Here is a 20,048-nt window from a genome sequence, read left to right on the forward strand (position 1 = left end):
AGCCTCCCCTCAGACCTGGGAGCAGTCTCCATGACGACCATCTAGGAGCGTCCACTCATCAGAAAGAGCAAGCTGAGGCTGGGTCCAGGGACAAGGAGTGCCCGGTGCCCATTCTCCGGGAGACTCAACCTACAAGGCCAGGTGCTGCCAGCCATGCTGGACTACCCCTGGTGAGAAGACAGGCGGAAGGAGCCAGGACCTTCAGACAGGATGCTCCTCTGCACATGTCCCCATGTTTCCCCCACTCTGCCCCATGCCCCCCATCCAGCCTGGGTGAACTCTGGGCTTTTGTTGCCCCAGCACCCAAGAGACAGAGGGAGCCCAGCTGGGTGAGCAGGATTTCTCAAGAGATATCCCATCCCACCATGCATGCTCCTAAAAGCCCAAAAGTGGCATTCTGAGGTCCACCCCTGCTAAGTCCATCACTGAACAGGGGGCTGCTGACCTCTGCCCAAGAGCCCTGCTGTGCCGGAAGTGAGGGTCCTCTGTCCTCCCAGCCCTTCTGGGCTCTGTCTGCTGCTGCTCAGAGGAGGTCGCCCCACCTGGCCGGAGAGAGGGCCGCAGGCTGGGCAATGCCTGTGCTATAGAGAAGCCTTTGTTTAGGAAACAAAAAACCTCTTCTTCAGAATTTAAAACCTCCAGGGAAAGGGAGAGGCCACCGCACCTCTGTGTGCTGGTGAGATCCGTGTGCCTTTCTGCTCAGTGCAGGGCCGTGTCCTGTGAGCGGGCTCCTGAGCGGCAGCCCTGCCCGGCCCCCAGCCCTGCTTCTTGCTCTGTCCCCAGGCACTGCAGCGGCTCCTCCTGGGGCAGGTGTGGAAGAGGTAGGCACTGTTTTAATGTGCTGCTGGCAGCCAGGGATGTCAGGCTGGCCCCAGGGTATCACTTCCGGCCATGGGGACCGCTGTCCAGCTCGGGCTGCAGCTGCACCTTTTGGACCCCGCCAGCAGGTGGACACCCAATAAGGCCATGGCACATGGCTGAGCGGGCGAACTCCACAAGGCTGCGTGGGCAGAGCAGCCTCCCGGGACACGGGTGATGGAGGCAGGAGGAAAGGGCCCAGAGAGGAGTGTCACTGGATCTCCCTGCCAGGAGGCACCCTGGCCCCAAGCAGGCCTGTCAGTAAACCCGATAGGGACAGATGTGGTGGCCCCAGGAACCTCGCTGTGGGCTGTGGATTTCACACACCCATGAGGCGGGTCGCTGGGGGCGGGAAGAAATCGCTTCCTGTGCCTCCTTATCTTGCACTGGTGGAGGCTCCTCTGCTCCCAAACATCTCAACGGCTCCAAGGTGACCCTGACAATCTTTCAGTCTTCATATTCCCTGTTTGAGAACCTTGAGCATCTAGCCAAATGGTGTCTTTGGGCTGTGCTGGGCCTGCACGACATGGTACCCACTAACTTGTTCCTTCCCCTGGTCTTCCCTGGGTTCCTGCTGGTGCCAGAGCTGGGCAGGACATCTGGTGGCACAGCTGCGAGAAGCAGGGTCCACAGGGTCCCCTGAGCAGCGGCCATGACCAGAGTCTGAAAGGCAGGGATGATCGGCAGATGACATCTGTACTAACTGTGATAACTATCGCCAGTACCTGTCACACAGACACAGGTAATGCCACACAGAACAGAGTCCTACAGTCTGGACAAGATGACCCTGCACAAATGGGCCAAGACGAGGACAGCAGAGGCTAAGAATTACTCTCATGGGGCAGGAAGGCGCAGCCTCAGGGGCAGGAGAGGCCCCTCAAATCCGCACTGGAGACCCGTAGTGCCTGTGGCTTGGGAGAATGGAGGACCGAGCACGCGGTGCCGTGGCCGTGGTTTGGGGAGGCAGCCTCACGGTGCTGCCGGGCACCAGGTTGCCTCCACGGGGTCCACGTGGGCCGCAGACCCTCTGAGGGCTTTGTCCTGCAGGGCACCCACTAATGGGACTGGAAGGTGTGCGGGCCACTCATGCAGGCACGCTCCAGGACAACAAAAGACTCAAGGTGCCTGGAGCCCGCAGCGAGGGGTCCTGAAGCGAATTAGAGCTGCACGCGCCATGTAAAGGACAAGGACACATCCTAGGCGCTGTGCCAGGAGGAGCTGCAGGAGACATGCAGAGAGCAACACGGGAACCCGTTCGAGCGTGCTCTCACGCGTGGAGGTGTGCATGCGCCCGCGTGCGTGTGAGAGGAAACTCTCCTGGAAGGATGGTGCAGTGCCTGAGGCGGGAGAAGGGGTTGCTGGGGAGCCTCGCAGGACACCACCCCGAGCCTTCTGAATTGTGGGCAATGCCAACGGCCTGCCCCAGGCCTGCCCGCCCACAATGGAGGCCCACTGGCCCCTGATGCCCGGCTCACCCTGACACTCTGAAGGCTCCTGTGACACAATGAGAAACACACTTGGTCTTTGTTGCCAATTCCTGGCACACAGCTCCTGAAACCCTTGGAATAGGCTGCGTGGTGAGAGTCTTGTTTGCTAATGAGGTGACTGGTGGCTGGGGGCCCCTTGGTAGCTTTAGGATGGGGGCTGGTCACCAGAGAGACCAAGGCAGGGCTAGAGGGTTGGGACGTTTCAGCCCAACCCCTGACCTCTGGGGATGGGCTGGAGACAGTCAATGGACCAATGGCCAGTGACATAAGCAGTCATGCCTATGCAATGAAGCCTCCATAAAAACTCCTAAATGACGGGGTCAGGGAGCTTTCAGACTGGAGAGTACGTCAGGACGCTGGCAGGGTCGCATCCCCAGGGAGGGCCCGGAGGCTGGGCAGCCCCCATACCTGGTCCTGTGCCTCTCGTCCCTTCGGCTGGTCCTAATTTCTATCTTTTATAACAAACTGGAAATAGGAAGTAAAGGGCTTTCCTGAGTTCTGCAAGCCACTCTAGCAAACGATCAAACTGAGGCGGGCTCGTGAGAACGCCTGATTTGTAGCTGGTGTGTCAGAGGCACAGGTGGTAACCCGGGCTTGCGGTTGGCATCTGAAGTGAGGCAGTCTGGTGGGACTGAGCCCTCAACCTGCGGGATCTGCACCCACTCAGTGTAGTCAGTGTCGGGACTGAATCAAACTGTAGGACGCTCTGCTGGTGTCAGGTTGCGAGTGAACAGCTCAGCTCACGACACCTGTGGACCGAGGATGAGCCCAGCACCAGGCCCCCAAAATGGCCTATCTCACAGGTTCTGGTACCAGGAGGAGACATCCCTTCCTGTGGCCTCCTGCACCCAGATCATCCATGCCAGCCCCTCACCACTGCCCCAGCCACACTGGCCTGGGCACAGTGCCCAGATATGCAGTCAAACATCATTCTGGATGTTTCTGTGAGGGTGTCATTTGAATGAGATTACCATTTAAATCCATGGACCTTGAGTAAGCAGATGCCCTCCACAGTGTGGGTGGGCCTCGTTCAATCAGCGGAAGGCCTGGATGGATAAAGCCAGACCTGCTGGAGCGAGAGAGAATTCCGCCAGCACAGGCCCTGGAGCTCCATCTGCAACTCTCCGCGGGGTCTCCAGCCTGTCGCCTGCCCCGCAGACTTGGGACTTACAGCCCCCACGATGGCATGAGCCGACTACTCCAGAAGTAGTAAATGTCCCCCCAACCCCTATGCCATCTGCAGGTCTTCTCAGTGGGGAAGTCCTACAGATATGCCCCTCCCCATGGGGCCAGGGACTCCTATCAGGTGTCACATCATCGGCTTTGTGTGTCTTGTCCAGGCCGTCCATTCTCCACCCCTGGGGTCCCCCCTCCAAGAAGCCCTCCAGGACACCTGGACTTGACTTCCTCCACCTCAGGACTGGACCTCCACTCCCAGAGATCAGCCGCTCAGCCTGCGTCTCTACTGCCTGCATCCGGAACCCGTCACCTGGGAAGGGAGGAGAGCGATGACCACCAGACTCAGAGAGCAGCGAGCCAGAAGCCAAGTGCGTAAGGAGCCACAGCGCAGCCATGACCCAGTGGAAGAAAGGGCAGGGCCGAGACGCCACGTAGGCTGCAAGGAAACTGAGGCCCAGGCAACAGAAGCAATGCCAGGAGGCGGCAGGTGGTTCCAGAGAAGGCTCGGTGGAGAAGCAGAGGGGACTGAGCTGAGGGTGTCCACCCCTCCGAGCTAGAGGGGACAATGACTGGTGGCTTACTAGGAAAATAAAGTTACCTGAACACCACTTCTTGGCATTACAGTAGAAACCCAAAAGTTTGTAACATAAGATGCTGGAATCTCACCTGTATCCTACCATGTCATAAGAACGGTACTGCAAAGAAGGGCAATGGAAACATAGCTCTGGTCACTAAAGAGAGGGGGCAGCCTAGCACCTGTGCTGCCACCATCCCTGCACCAGAGGACCCCTAAGCACACACACCATGCTGGGCAGGGCATACAGGGCTCACTGCAAAGCCCCAGGAGTGTTCACACTCAGTCTCTGGTGTCCAGTCATCGCCAGCATCACAGCTTTTGAATTTTAGAGGTCACCTGCCCACGGTCACATTAGAGTCAAGGCTAGAACACAGGAGTCCTGGCCTCCAGCCCAAGTGCCACCTCCTGATAGTGAACAATTTGCCGTCACGCGTTCGGTGAAGACGCAGCAAGCCCCCATGGCACCCAGCGCTGCAGCCTGTTTGTGGCAGTCAACGCACGATGATTGAAAATGAAAAATGACAGCGTCGAACAGAGGGGACGTTTAAGGCAGTGAAACTGCTCTGCATGACACTGGAATGGTAGACACATGTCCTGCTACATTTGTCCAAACCAGAGAATGTCCCACTCCAAGAGGGAACCCCAGTGTAAACGTGGCCTTCAGTCAGTAACAGTGTAAAGCCTGCAATTTAAAAAAAACAAAACAAAACAAAACAAACAAACAAAAATAATATAACCACACTATCCTAGCCCTCTGACACAGTTTTGAGAAATGCTTTTTATATGGCCGGCCGGAAAGCTGCTGTCCACTTATCCCTGATGGCACCCTGAGCCCTGGGTCGGGCAGGGCAGGACAGAACAAGCAACACTGTCACCAGAAACACACGCTCGGCCCGGGCCCCAGAAGGTGGCAGCTCTTCCCACTTCAGCCACCTTCCGTGAAACAACTTTATCTGGATACCTGTCAGCAAAACATTTTTTTTTTTTTTTTTTTAATTAGATGAAAAAAATGTACTGGCGCAACTACCATAAATTCTACAGATAAACCAAGCTTTGAAATTTCCTCATGTTCCCGCCTTGTTAAACCTGTAAAACTCAGGCACCGCTTTCAAGATACATTTCAAAAGCTGTGGAACACGCTTTCTTAACACAAAAGTTAAGATTTAAACAGTAATACCACTAATTCCCCCAGAACGGAGCTTAAATAGAGCAGAATGGGAGATAATGAATGTCCTGTTATAAACCACACCGAAAGTTGCATTATCATACTTAACGATTTTTTTGCATAATCTTGCCACTTAATAAGGCTACGAGATATCATGTATGAGAAGTTTTAATTTATTCATCTTGTAACTCCGCTGTAGTTGGAGACAATCTTGGTTCTTAAAGGATTAGAGTACAATGATGTTCTCGTGGCCCTGCGCACACACTAATTAAGCAGCTTGCGGGGACCTCCGGGGCTGGTGGGAAGCAGCCCCCAGAGAAGTCCTGTTGCCTGCAGGATGGGTGCTAGGCTCGTCTGGTGGCAGGCTGCAGACTCGGGCTCCCCTCCTCAGGAGGATCTCATGGCTGCTGGCAGCATGGGTTGGCCTATCTGACGCTCGCATCCATTCCCCTGGCCTTCTCCATATGACAAGGACATCCCCTCGGCCGTCGGCTGCATTTGCTCCCAGACAACTCCAGCAGGGCCACGGGGGTCATCACATCCGCCCGGGACCCTGGAGGGGGCATCCCCCTGAAGCTGGGCCTGGATAGCTGTGGTGGTGGTGCCTCCTCCCCAGACCCAAAGGTAGTATTTGCCCCAAGAAGACATAAAGACACTCCTCTGCCATCTGCAGTCACCGTCAGGGGCACGAGGGCTGCAGATGTGGAGCTGGTGCACAGCTCAGATCATGCTCAGGGCCCCAATTCCAAAGTGTGATTCAGGCTCACCATGACATCCAGGTCACGCAGCTCAGGAAAACACTTATTTGTAGAACTGCCCAGCATGGGGCTCTGCCTGCCCAGTGTGAACAGGGCACAGCTAACCTGCAAAGTCCCTCGGGGATGCAGCACTGGCAATCGAGCTAACGTATGCTCATGAGGCAGGGAAGCCCAAAGGTCTCCTCTGAGCACATGACAGCAAACTCTCCCCAACGGCTCAGTGATGAGATGGAGCATCATGGCATCACGGCCGCCGCCCCACACTGAGAGGTCTACCGTCCATCCATCTGCCTGCCCATCCTTCCGTCTGTGTGTGCTGCCATATGTCCACCACTTGAAAATACTGCTAGAATGTAGAAATTCAACAGAGATGCAGAGACCACTGAGTTGCAGCCTGGCGTCTGCAGAGAATTCTCTGGACACCTACGAATAGGGTCTGCTGAGCTGCCAAGGCAGGGGGCAGAGATGGCAGAGGCTGATGGCAGCAGGGGCCCACATGGGGACTCACCAGAGCCGTCCTCAGGACTGCCCCTGAGAAGCACCACACAGACACATTCCTGTGGGTGGGGCCCAGCCCTTCACACCACAGCCCCCACACTCCAATCCACAGCAGGGCAGTGGCTTCCACGTGAGAGGCGGAGTCCTGTATCTCCCCCACGGGCACAGGTGTCAGGCTATGTGTGTACGTGTGTGTGAGCACCTGTGTGTGCACTCAGGTGTGTGTGCGCTCAGTGCTGGGAACACACTAAAAGGTTTCCCTGCACGTGGACACCCAGAGGGTCCCTCTGGTCCCCCATCCCTCTCACCACCCATCTCGAGTGGGCCAGACACTCAGAGCCTACTAGGATTTGCTGGACAATCTGCAGCCCCCAAGCCTGGGGGGTGCCACAGCTGCACTCCAATGCCAGGACAGCCCTGCTGGCAAGAGCAGCTCCCACCCCCTTGGGGACATCCTGCATGTCCCCGAAGCAAGTACATGCATCACTCCAGAGGCGAGAGAACACAGCTTGGAGGGCCTGAGAGGGTCCACAGGCCTCCAGCATAGCGGCAAGAAGCTTTTATTTTCTGGCATTTATCATAATTGGCCTCCCAGAAACCATGGCTCTTTAAAAAAAAGACTGAGTAGATGTTAAAAGTAATAACAAAAATAATAGCCAGAACTGGCCGAGTCTTACTGGACTTCAGGCAGCACACATATGCAGTCCAGTCCCCTTCTTCAGCACCTTACGGGCAATCATTGTGGCATTGGCAGCCCCAGCCAGTGCAGAAAGACAAGAGAAGGAAGGAACCCGAGGGTTGAATACCTTATCATCCCACTTTATAGAATGGGACGCGGGGCCCAGGGCAGGCCAGGGAATGCCACAGCTGGTCAACACTCAGAGCTGGTGATCACTCCTGACGACTCTCAGAGGGCTCACTCTAGAGACAGCACCCTGGAAAGTCAACACCAGGATGGGAAAGGAAGGTCCAGTTTTGAGCAGCTGGAACCAACATGGTCATTTGGGCCTGTAGAATGATTCTCTGCAACTTAGCACTAGCCAGACTCAGCCCAGGCCCAGCCCAGGCCCCAATCCAGCCACCCCATCAGGCCACTGTCACAGGCCCCCGAGACCCCGAGACCCCAGCCCAGACAGCCAGCTCAGAAGCCCTTACCTGTTGAATGGCCACAGTGATCTCTCTGTCTGAAAAGCTACTTCCTCCTTACATCTGTCAACACCATGAACTTGAGACCCATGGGACCTTGGGCAAGTCACTCCCCTGCCCTGTGCCTCAATTTCCCCATCTGTAAAATGGAGGGTTTGGCCTGGGCTAACCAGTTCTGAGTCTCCGTCTGTCACGGCAGTAGCCACCCCAGGTCTCTCAGGACCACCAGTGACAGGAGCTGGGGTCTGTGCTGGTCTCTGGCACAGGAGGCCCCTTGGGAAACAATGACAGCCATCACCCAGGTGACACTGTTTATGCCCCAGGTCTGATTTTGCTTCTAACCGAGTTCTGCATGACATCGACATCTCGCTTCCCATGGCCACAGGGGACACCATCTTTCCCGGGCCTCCCTTCCTCATTCAGGGAGCTTGGAGGAAGCCCCTCAGGTCCAGAGTGAGGACCAATCCCAAAGGCCCTAATCCAGCAAGCCGTGACCCCTCTCCTACAGCAGGTGTCCTGTTAAGAGACCCTCCAGGACCATCCCAGAAAACATGGCGGGTATTTGGGGGAAGCTCCAGCAGGGCTCCATCCACCTGCATCTCCTGCTAACTGTCCAAGAAACTGCATTTACACAACACTCGGTCTACAGCCCCCTGGAGAGCCCGGGGGGAGAACCAGCCTTTCAGCAACTGAATTATCCAGTGTGAAGAGCAAGGAAGTGAAAGAGGGGCCTGCATGGGGGGAGCCAGGAGGCGCCTGCACAAGAGATGAATGCAACAGAAGTGACAGTGTCAGAGGACGGGGTGGCAGGAGGGGGATGAGAGCCCTGGACCAGGGTGTGGCTCAGAAGGTGGCATGGAAGGAGGTGAGGACGGCAGCCGCCTACCCACGTGCACTCTGAGCTCTCTGCTTATAGTAACTCACTGCTGTTAGCATCCCCAATGCACAGGGGAGGAGACTGAGGCACAGAGGACACAACCCCAAGGTCCCACCCCAGTAGGAGAAAGCCGAGGCTCGACCCCGGAGCCGAGGGTCCCATTCAGACCCTGGGGGAGGTCAGCAGAGCTCCCTATGCATAGCGCAGGCCACTCACAATGACAGTCACTCTCCCTGGGCTCAGGCCCAGGCCTCCAGGGCAGGGCCAACCAAGGCTGGGCCCTGCACAACCCACCAGGAGACCCCACCAACCACAGGGCATGCCAGGGAGACCTTCCCACCTCCCAGTGTTATGGCAGACACTTGCTCAGGAGAGGGGGGCTGCTCCTGGACCCTTGGGGTGTCAACACCTCCTGCCACGTCTCAGTGGCTGAAGGGCTCTCTGGGCCACTATTTGGGGCACCACATCTCAGGGCGCCTGCCTGGGGGGAAAGAGCCTGGACCAGGAGACTGACCCCGCACCAGGGCTGGTGCATCTGGTGGGAGGCTCCTGGGGGAGGAGTCAGGAAGGGGGCCCTCCCCCACAGGCCTTCCCTCCCTCCCTTGCCTGAGCCCTCCACAGCCACCCCTAGTCAATTGATGTTCCACAAGCCAGCAAGACGCCTCTCTCCAAGGAGAGGCCCTGCCTCAGAACCTTCCAGACAGCTACATGCTCTCTCCCAGGGCAAGGTCAGGCTGGTGTGGTTGAGGGTTGAGAGCCCCAGGATCAGACACGCAGGACAGCCTGGGAGAGTGGGGTGCAGGACCTGGAGGGGCGGCCCGCCGGGCTCCCACCCTCCAAGCCCCAGCTCTAAAGCGGTTTCCACCTAAGAGGAACCACGCTCCATTCTGGAAGATCCGCATGGAAAACAGGAAACACGTCCCCGTTTCTGCTCACAGCCCTGCCCAGAGACAACGGAGAGTAGTTCAGGACACCGAACCCCACCCTGGGCTCTCATGGCCAAGCCACTGACTCACAGGAAAAGAGAAAGACGCGAGCTTCAACTACAGCAGATTAGTGCATGGAGAATAAACCATGAATGAAAGCAATAAACAGGAGGAACACGTTGTTAATAACGTCCCAGGTGACCCCTAACTAGCCACCGCTCATTCCAGTTGGAATCGAAAATGCCTTGGGAGAGGCTGGGCACAAATATCAAATTTTTCTTATAATTCTCTTTTGAATAAAATAAAAGAAGAAAGGGGGGTGTGGGGGGAAACAAGTGGGCCAGGCTCCCTGAGGCAGTCTTGGGCCTCACCATGCGGTGGTTCCAGGCCGTTAGCTGGGCCCCAGACATTGACCCAGGAAGGCCTTGAGTAACCCAGCGGAGGCCCCAAGTGGGGTCAGAGCTGGAGGACGCAGGACCATCAGGAGCCCCCTTCCCCTCCTGGGGGAAGGAGACAGTCCTGAAGACCCGAGAGCTGGTCATGGGCATTGACTGACGGTCGCTGTGACCCCAGAGTAGACGAGAGCTCAGGCCCCAGCCAGACCCTTTCATGCGGTGGGCTGAACGGGGGCCCTCCGAGACGTGTCTACCTGGAACCTCAGGATACAGCCTTACTTGGAATAAGTATCCTTACAGATATAAAAACAGGTCTCAAGATTAGGTCGTCGTGGATTAAGGTGGGCCCTAAATCCAATGACTGGTGTCCTTATAAGAGACAGGAGAGTAAGAAAAGATGGCCACGTGAAGACAGAGACAGATACTGCAGAGAGGCAGCCACAGCCAAGGAGCCCCGAGGGTGGCTGGCAGCCCCCGGGAGCCAGGACAGACATGGGATGGATCCTCCTTAGAAGGGACCACCCCTGCCGATACACTGAAGTCAGACTTCCAGCCTCCAGGACAATGAGAGGGTAAGTTCCTGCTGTTTTAAGCCACCCAGAGTGTGGTCATTGTTGCAGTAGCCCCAGGACACTTGCACACCTCACTTCTCCATAGCAATGTCCACAGCAGAGTCCACGTCTCTCATCTCCCCCACGACACGGAGGTCTGTCTATCCTCGGCAGGCCTGGGGCCTGGACACCTGCTGTGGCCCAATCAGGCTTCCTCCAATCAAGGCCTGGGCTGAACTCTCCAGAGCGCCCACTGCCCCAGCAGCCACAGGCCTGTCCCCCACCACATCCACCCTGCTCACCCCACTTCTCCCGTCTTCAGTCCACAGCGCCGTGGCTCAGCCCACTCTGCGCACCAGGTGCTTGGCAGGTGCTTATAAACGTGTGTGCAGCCAGCACAGTGTTGCCCAGACCTCGGCCATCCAGTGACTCCACCACAATTTTACCATGTCCGTGCATCACTTTACTATTAAAAGTAAACTTTCCATCACCCTTTAAATGGAAAGCCAGCGTGATTGCCATAAATAGAAGGTAACCATAAAAGTAAACATAGAGCTATGAAAATGAAAAATGCCCATCCGCGTCCCGCATAAAACCATCTCGCAGGCCAACAGCCGTGCGTGCCCTCTCTGGGGACTGCTGAATTTACGGGTGAAGAAACGTCGAGAATTTCCCCAACTCCAACCTCCTTGGAACAACCAGCTTCTGCCTGAACCCCCAACTCTAGGGTTGTGGCTTCCCTGGACTCCAGTCTCCCCAGTGAGAAGCTGCATCTTCGCCCCCACGCTGGTGGCGCACCTGCCAGTCCAGCCCCTCCCCGAGACAGAGGGCGGGAGTCGAGCCACACCCGGTCCCCACCGTGAGCCACGCTACCTGGAGACCTCTGGCACAGTCCCCTGGCATGTACCCTCTGTCGTCCACACACAGCCCAGCAGTTTCCTGTGGCTGCTGACAAACCCCCACAGATCTGCGGCTTAGAGCAGTGGGCATCTCTTCTCTCGCAGTCGTGGAGGCCAGGATCTGAAATCACGGGGTGGCAGGGCCGAGCTCCCTCTGAAGTCTGCAGGGAAGGACCTTCCCCATCTCTCCTGACTTCCGGTGGCTGCAGGTGCTCCCTGCTTGTGGCTGCATCACTGCAGCCACCACTCGGCCCTCACATGGCTTCCGCCCAGGGCCTGCGTGCATTTCCACGTTCTCTTCTCTCCTAGGGGCTGACCTGGGCTGACCACATCTCCAGAGCCTTACCTTGGGCACATCCGCAAAGCCCCTCCACCCAGATGAGGTGCCCTCTGAGTTTCCCAGGTGGACTGGCCGCACAGGTGTGCCTTCCTCACAGGTGACAAGCCCGGGCTCGGGCTATGCCTTTGCACATGACCAATCCCACAGAGCTCACCAACTTCCCGTGCCCAGTTGCCACCCCCGCCTTCCCCCAGCATGCAGCCCATACCTGGCATACAGCAGGCACTCAATACGTGTACTCCAAACTGAGGCCAGCATGTTCACCAAGGCTGTCCCAAGACAACCAATGGGCAGGAGCAGGAGCCACGGCTACGCAGGGCACTCCCCGGGACAGGAGGGTCTGAAGACAGACTTTATGGTTCTGCAAAGCTCGCAGTTATTTATAAGCAAGGCCTGGCTCTTCTATGAGTGAGACACCCCGAGGGCCAGCTCGGCCACCTCTGTGATCAGAGGAGGAGACAGGTAATTGGCTAATAAAACCCGCCTTCTCCGAGGCAGAAGCTGCTTCTGAAAATACTGTGTATTTTAAAGGCTGCATGACCTCTTCCAAATATACCCGGGGAGGATTACGTGGGGCCCAGGCTGGTTCCGTGGAGCCTTTTGGGGGAGGTCTTAGGCATGGGTCTTCCCACAGGTGCCTGAGGCTTCCGCCTGGCCTCACACAGGGCACCACGCTTGCCCAATCCGGGGCCTTCTGGAGCCGCCACACCTTGCCCAAGCCACGGTGGGGATGGGAAGGAGACAGCGTGGTCCCCCCCTGCAGGTCCCTGTTGTCAGAGCCAGAGTACATGGCCAAGGCCACCCCCAGAGGTCACCAGCCTCAAGCCATAAGGACTCGCTTCAAGTCCAATGCAGGGGACAGCATGAGGGCATCCAGCCATCCACTTCAAGGGTGGCGTCCCGCCCAGCCTGAGACCCTCTGAAGGACCTCCCTTCCTGTGGGCACCCCCAACACCTCAGGGCAAATTTTCAGGATGTGCAACCACAGCTCTACCTGGGGAGCGAGGTCGGGAGAAGGGCGCTGGGCTGGGCTCACGGGGTCCTCACCCCACCCTCAAGTGCCCAGCTCTGGGGCCTCAGCCAAGACTCTGCACTTTCTGCCCTTGAGTGTCCTCAGCAATAAAGTCACGAAGCATTTGCACCCTCCTGCAGGTGGACTGAGGGCTGCACATGGTGGCAGCTAAAAGCCGTCACTGCTGCCACCCCCAGGCCCACCTGCCCCCCAACTCCTGGCTCAGCCCTAGGGGCTCACCACCTAGAAGTCCCTCTGCCACAATGATCCTCCCCTCCCCAAGGCCAACACTGGCCCACGTGGAACACCCAGCTACCCCCAGTGATCCCGTCCCCACAGGGTCCCCACCATGCACAGGGAGGCCTGGCGGGACAGCAGGTCACAGGCCACAGCCACCATTGGAGCTCGAGCTTAGCCTGGGCCCCAAGAGAGGACAACAGCGGCCTCGCACGGCTCCACCTCAGTGAGTGTGTGTGGTGTGCATGATGCACCTTATGTGTATTTGGTTTGCATGTGTGTGTGTGTTGTGTGCGGGTTCTATGTGTGGTGTGTGTATGTGTGATGTGTGTGTTTGGTATGGTGTGTGTGGATAGTGGCCTGTTTGTGTGGTGTGTGTGGCTGTATGTGGGGGTGTGCTGGGCGTGTGTGTGGTTTGGGGGAGTGTGTATATGTGTTATGTAGTGGTGAGCATGTGTTTGTGTGATGGGTGGTGTGTCTGTGTGTGCAGTGTGTGTGCAGTGGTGTGTGTTTGTGTGTGGTGTGTGTGTCTGTGTGATGTGTGTGTGTGTGTGGTGTGTGTGCAGGGTGTGTGCAGTGGTGTGTGTTTGTGTGTGGTGTGTGTGTCTGTGTGATGTGTGTGTGTGTGGTGTGTGTTCAGTGTGTGTTTGTGTGTGGTGTGTGTTTGTGTGTGGTGTGTGTGTGATGTGTGTGTCTGTGTATGTGGTGTGTGTGCAGTGTGTGTTTGTGTGATGGGTGGTATGTGTCTGTGCTGGTCTGTGTGTGTGCAGCAGTGAGCATGTGTTTCTGTGATGGGTGGTGTGTAGTGTGTGTGTGTGTGTGATATGTGATGCGCGTGTGTGGTGTGTGTGAGATACATGATGTGTGGTGCAGGCATGGTGTGGGGTGTGTGTAGGGTTAGGTAAGACTGTGCCACACATCCCTGAGAGAGGCTGCTCAGGAACACATGGAGTGCAGGCACACCGGGCACCAGGAAGAGCTCCCGAGGGGCCGGCCAATGCTCTAGCAGGACAGTGACTATGCGGGTCATCCAAGTTCACCTGAAAGGAGCCTCAAGTCCACTCACTAAACACGTGTGTCTACTAACAGCCGCCTCGCATTATGTGCAGATGCACACCGACGTGTTCTACACTGGGCACTGTATCTACGCTCACATCGAGACACAGGTCGTGGGTATCCACAGACCTGTCTACCTGCTTACACGACGTCAGGAGATAAGGAAGGGCTTCCCCTCGCCCCGCACACAGTCACGTATGCTCTCTGCTCCCTTATTAAGCAGCTGCATTTTAACTCAAGTTCAAAATATATGTTCATGTTTTATATGTTTAAGTAGATCACACATAACAGTACAAATACCTATGAGTATTTAATCATGTGTAATCATGCATGGATACACACAAAAATGTGCACACATAGACACAAAAGGTCGGTGATGAACCGTCCCTCTCCAGGCCACAGCTCTCCACCAGGGCACGGACATAGCCTCCCCTATAGCCCCTCCCCTCTTCTTGGCCCCCGTAGCACCGGGCTGAGCACCCCGACAGCAGCAGCCCTGATGTCCAGACCGGCCAAGGAACTGAAGTCATTCCCCTGTGCTGGTCCCCAGCACCATGCTCAGGATGCAGCTAGACCAGAGGCTGGTGACTTTCTGCAGATGCCGGCGGGCAGCTCCGCGCCAGGCCAGGCCTCCCGCGTGTGCAGCGTGTGCAGACACCCCAGCCCTCGCCAGCCCTGGCCCGCTATGAGGGTCTGCCCCATCCCCCTGCCTCCCAGCAAGGCTGCGAAGAGCCCTCTCCTGCCTGGAAGGTCACCTCCATTATGAGTCCTTTTCATGTTTTAACTTTCAGAGTTGTCAGACACTGGGTGGATGAGAATCCCATTATGGTGAGTGTGGGTTTTATTTAGATTCTGTGTCACACAAGAAACGATAGTAAACGATGATAAAGGAGCGGGTTATTTTTAATGCCTTTTCGATTCCACCCTTCTCGCAGCCATTCACAAGTACCTGGCCTTTCAGACGGAGCTGGTGGTTAGGGGCGAGGCAGGCCATGAGGCGCCACCCACCACAGGACACTGATGCCAACCCATGCCCTATGTCACTGGGCAGTGTGCCAGGGAAGTCCCTGGGGCCCCCCACAAAGCTCAGGGCCCTTCCACATGCAGCCAGAGACTCCCGGAGAAGTGGGCAGCTGCCCGGCCAAGTCCAGGAGAGGGTGTGTGGGCACAGTTTGGCTCTGAGAGTTCAGGAGAACACAGGGCTGCTGAAACCCTCTCTTCACGTAAACACAGGTGCCTCAAGCCGTCAGGTGTCACAGAGGCCGAGGCTGGGGGTGACTTCAGTTCAACCAGGAGCGGCCTCTCTGCTCTCGAAGGTCTCAGTGGGGTCTACCAAGCCCCTGCCCACCCCATAATGAGCCAGCCACAAGTCCCCCTGCTGCTGCCATGGCTTATGTCTCCAGGACACACACATGTGTTTATGACTGAAAATTTTTTTTGCATTCAACAAATATTTCTGATGGACTCATAGGGCCAGGAACTGTGCTGTGAATCCTGTTCTTTGTCCATTTTTTTTTAAAAAAAGGTGATTGATAAGACAGATGTATAATTGCTGCACCAATGAACAACTGCTGTACAGAGGCACAATAATTAATACAATTTAATACCATTCAGTGCCTTCACGGGGTTCAGCGTGCCCCTTCTTACCAGCCTCGTGGGTTTGTTGAATGATGCTTCCCTTCCAAAATAACTAGCTAACTGAATAAACGAAAGTCGAGTCCTGTTTGCTCAATCAACAGTCTGCCCTCGGAGCAGCTGCCGAAGACAGGCACGCCGCACACAGCGACTCTGACAGTGACTCTGGCATGAAGGCCCGGTACGTGGCGCTGGCTGGCCAGACGCGGACGCTAATCTCCCACAGCAAGTTCCTGACATTAACCTGCAAAAGAGGCTTTTAAGAGCGTGCTCAACCCACTGAACACCCTCCCCTGCCACCAGAAGGATTTACAGAGATAGAGTTAAACCTCAAATCCACATCTAAAGAGAAAAGCGCCAGATTCTCCCTTCAGTTCAGAGAGGACCGGCCGAGCAGTTTCCTGGCCTTCCCGCATCTCCTTTGGGTCCCAAAGCCCAGAAACCTCCCTGCTGATGCGGCTGCCTGGGCTGCTCCTGCTTTCAGTTCTCCCCGCTCTTTGTAGCATTTTTCTGTTCTTCCCATTACGTTAAGTATCCACACCAAAGCCTTTAACTTGCGCTGCCGTGCCATACATAGTCCAAGTGACTCAAAGACTTCGAAAAAAATATTTTAAAGTCTTTGGAAGAGAGAGCTAGAAAGTATACGTATCGTTCCAGCTGTTTACTTAATTACGTGTCCTGAGACCAAATGTCATAAAGGAGACAGAGGAATGCCTGGTCTCCTTCCCCTCCCCCACTACACACATTCTCTGCTCCCCAATTAAGCGGCTGGATCTTCAATGAGATTCCAAACACGCCCCCAGGCCCCCTCTTCAACTGTAGTTCACAATCGCAACGCGTGTGCACACTACACTCAGAAGCAAAGGACGTTCTCCTTTCCCAGAGCAGGGTCGGCATGTCCCCAGGGTCAGAAAGCAGGGCAGCTGGCTGACCAGGTCATGCTGTGCCCACCCCAAGCTGTGGCCATGCTGTCTCCCAGCCCTTCGGCCACCTGGGCCAGACCTGGTGCGGTGGGCAGAACCTGCTCTAGCAAAGATTAGGCGAGCGGAGACCGCAATGACTGACCACAGTTTTCCTCTCTCCTGATTCACAGCCCTATTCATCTTCCAAACACTGGAAGACAGACTGGCCAGAGGGGGACAGATTAGCCACGGGGTGGCCTGTATCTGCACACAAAAGGGGAGTGTGGAAAGACAGCTCCCTGGGTCCCCATTCTTCACCCTTGAAAAAGCCAGATTCATGGAAACGGCTATTTAAATAGCTCTTTCTCACTCTTCTCCAGACAACAGGTCACAATTGTCCCCCCTCCCTCCTGCTGGACAGCATGCTGCTGGGACAGTGGACTCCAGCTTGCAGCCTGACTGCCAGGAGTGTCCTGTGTCTCCCCTGGGAACCAGGCTTGGCTGACAACCTCCCCAAGCCTCTCACTCCCAGACCCCAAGGCCTCCCCATGGGGCTCCTGACCTCTAGGGGCCAAAAGGGCATCTCAGCAATGACAGGGATGCTGCTCAAGCTCTGACCTCTCAGAACAGCAGGGCAAAGGGCACCAGAACCCAGTGGAACAAAGACAACCGTTTCAGGATGAATAACTAGGACCTCCAAGGATCCCAGAGGGCCGTGCACACTGCACTTTGTCCCCTGCTGTTTCAAAGACATCTGTGCCTTCACGTGTACACCTGACTCCGTCCCCACGTCCAGCTTCCTATCGCTGCAGCGTTCCATGACATTGCCACACGTGTCTGCTGCAAGGTAAACACTGAGGTTTCTGTGAAGGGCTGTCAACAGCCCATCCTCAAAAGATACTCCGCTCGGTGAACACAATCACTCAAACACGGCCTGCTCTGCACCTAGCATCTTCCCATCCGAGAAACAGAAACTCTTTCCTCTTGACTCAGAGCCTCAGGATAGCAGTGCCCTCAGAAGACGCAGGACTGCCAGTCCCCACAGGGCAAGGCCATCAGCACGGCCAGCGGCTTTCCTCTGTTACTAACTCACAGGTTACCAATAAAGGAAAAGTCCCTTCATCACAGAACATCGTGAGGCAGTGAGGCACTGAAGCACTAGAATTTTTATCTGTGTGCCCTTTTTAAATATGAATCCCCTGGAGAAGGAAAGGTCAGCAGGAAAGGTAGAGAACCTGTGGCCCAGACAAGGCCAACAGTACAGGACCACCCTCACCGAGTGCCCGGAATGCACCTTCTGGTGCGCCTCACGTTGGCCTGGCGGAGGACACAGCCGAGGACAGCCCTCTGGGGACATGCCTGGAGGAAATGATTTTTTGGCAGAAAGGATGGCCACCCCAGCCATCAGGGACCACGCCCCCTGGCAGAACCAACCCCTCCTGAAGTAGGTCAGTAAGCCGGCAGGGCGACAGGCCTCTAACCTTAGAAAGGGCCCATCAATCCCTGGCTGGGCAGGCGGGCCTGCAGCAAACTCCGTAGACAGCCTCCTCTCCCTTCTGAGCCTGCTCCCTCCTCTGTCACTGGCTGCCTGGACCCAAAATCCGGGAAGAAAATGGACACAGGCCACGGGAGGTCACAGGGCCTGGGGCCAGGCTCCCACATCTCCCTGCTTCCCTGGGCAGCCGGCAGCTCATTAATTAGGCAGGGAAGCAGCCGAATGTGGCAAGCCTTCCTTTGCAGGAACCCGGAGCTAATGAGGGCCCGCGCATCAGCAGCCACAGCAGCTGCCTCCCTGTGGGCCAAGGGGAGCCCCGGGCAGGCCGGCAGGACCTGTGGGCAAGGGCACCGGCCAACCACGGGCAGTGGGTACCACCGTGAAAAGCGAGTGCCTCAGCTTCCTCCGCTCCGAGAGGGTGGGCCAGACTGAGCCCCGGTGGGCCAGGATCCTGCACCAGGGGAGTCCACCAACGGTCCAGAAAGTTTCCATGTGTGTGTCCCGGGTGCCCAAGTGCCCACTGACTATATTGGCTGTGAGATCCTGCCCCCCAACAGCTGCGGGGCTCCTCATTCCAAGGGGCACCTCCAACTGTAGGAGTCCAACTGTCACCTTGCAAGCCTCATAGGAGTCCAACTGTCACCTTGCAACCCTCCACAAAGTCCCCCAAACGGGGAGCAAGCAGCCTTGCTCTCTAGCTGGGAACAGGAGGACGGGGGGGGGGGGGGGGGGCTGACTTGGTGCCAGGCCTGGGCAGCCAGCCGGGTGGTGAACCCCCCGCTCCCAAAGCCTGTGGGTCGCTGACCCAGCCTGGAAATGCCTCGGAGCGCGGGGTGCGGGTGCGCAGGCCTCGCCCCTGAAGTCCGCGGGCCCCCAGCCCCGCGCCCACTCCGGCCAGGGCCGGCTCCGCTCCCGCCCCAGCCCGGCTCACCAATGTGGAGCGCTGGTGCCATCTACCGAGGGTCCGCGGCGCGCGGGCGGGCGCTGCTGCCACCGAGCCTTGCGGGGTAGGGGACGGGCACGGCAGCCTCGGCTTGGGCCGGGGCTCCGGGGAGGCTCAGAAGGTACCGAGGCCGGGGCGCTTCCCGACCCTGCGCCTCGCCCGCCAACCCCGGCGAGCGCGGGTCGGCGGGTCCCGCGCGCGCCAGGGCCGGACCCCGGGAAGCCGCTGCGGCCCCGTAGTGGCGCGCGCCGAGCCTCGGCCGAACGCCGCGCGGCGGCGGAACGTGCTGGGAGCCCGGCCGGGGGCAGGGTCGGCCGCGAGCCGGGCGGAGCCGCGCCGAGGGAGGACGCTGCCGCCGGGAACCGGTCGCGCGCCGGGGGGACAATTACCTTCTTTCAGGAACTGCGCGTGGAAGACCAGGACGAGGAAGCAGCAGAGCGCGGCCCCTGCGAGTGCCCAGAGCGCCTTCAGGAGCTGCATCGCGGAGTGCCGACTCGGCGGACGCCCCCGAAGTCGCGCAGCCGAGGTCCAGGCGCCGCATCAGCGCCCCGCCGGGTGCAGCCGCCGCGGCCGCCCGCTCGCGCCCTCCATCCGCCGCGACTGGAGGCGCCACTCCGGGAGGCGACTGTGTCTTTTTGGGCAGGGGGAGGGGAGCGGGCGCGGGGGTGGGGGCGCCGGGGGGCGGGGGCGGGGAGGCTAGCGGAAAGTCTCGGGCCACTCGGCCACCATGGCGGGCTGCGGGGCGCCCGGGGCCCGGCCGCGGGGGGGCGGCCGCCGCGGCCCCATGAATCAGCCCCGCCGCCGCCCCCGGAGCCGCGCCGCCGGCAGGGCCCGGACGGCGGGCCGCGGACTGCGCAACGGCCCGGCGGCGCGGAGGTGTCCGGCGCGGCTCCGGCGCCCTCGTCCGCCTGTCGCCCTCCGGCCGCCGCCGCCCGCGCTCGCTCCGGCCCGGGGCTCAGGGGGCCGCCGCGCCGCTGCCGCCACCGCCGCCGCGGCGGGCCAGGCTCGGGACCGGGGCTGCGCGCCGGGCGCGGGGCTGCCGCACCATCGCCGCCGCCGGGGCCCGCGCGGCCCGGCCGATGCCGCCGCGATCGAACTTGCGCGGCCCGGGG

At 58.1% G+C, this 20,048-nt stretch overlaps 1 protein-coding gene across 1 annotated transcript in view; it reads right to left on the reverse strand.

The window, feature by feature from the left end:
- TAFA5 (TAFA chemokine like family member 5) overlaps positions 1 to 19,642 on the reverse strand; it is a 155,091-nt gene extending 135,449 nt beyond the window's left edge. Inside the window, exon 1 of the mRNA XM_063075972.1 lies at positions 19,326 to 19,642. Within this exon, the coding sequence (XP_062932042.1) occupies positions 19,326 to 19,416 (91 nt within the window). The 5' untranslated portion in view covers positions 19,417 to 19,642. The remainder of the gene's footprint in view (positions 1 to 19,325) is intronic.
- Positions 19,643 to 20,048: the final 406 nt, after the last annotated feature.

This window comes from Cynocephalus volans, chromosome 12 (assembly GCF_027409185.1).
Source record: "Cynocephalus volans isolate mCynVol1 chromosome 12, mCynVol1.pri, whole genome shotgun sequence".
NCBI lineage: Eukaryota > Metazoa > Chordata > Mammalia > Dermoptera > Cynocephalidae > Cynocephalus > Cynocephalus volans.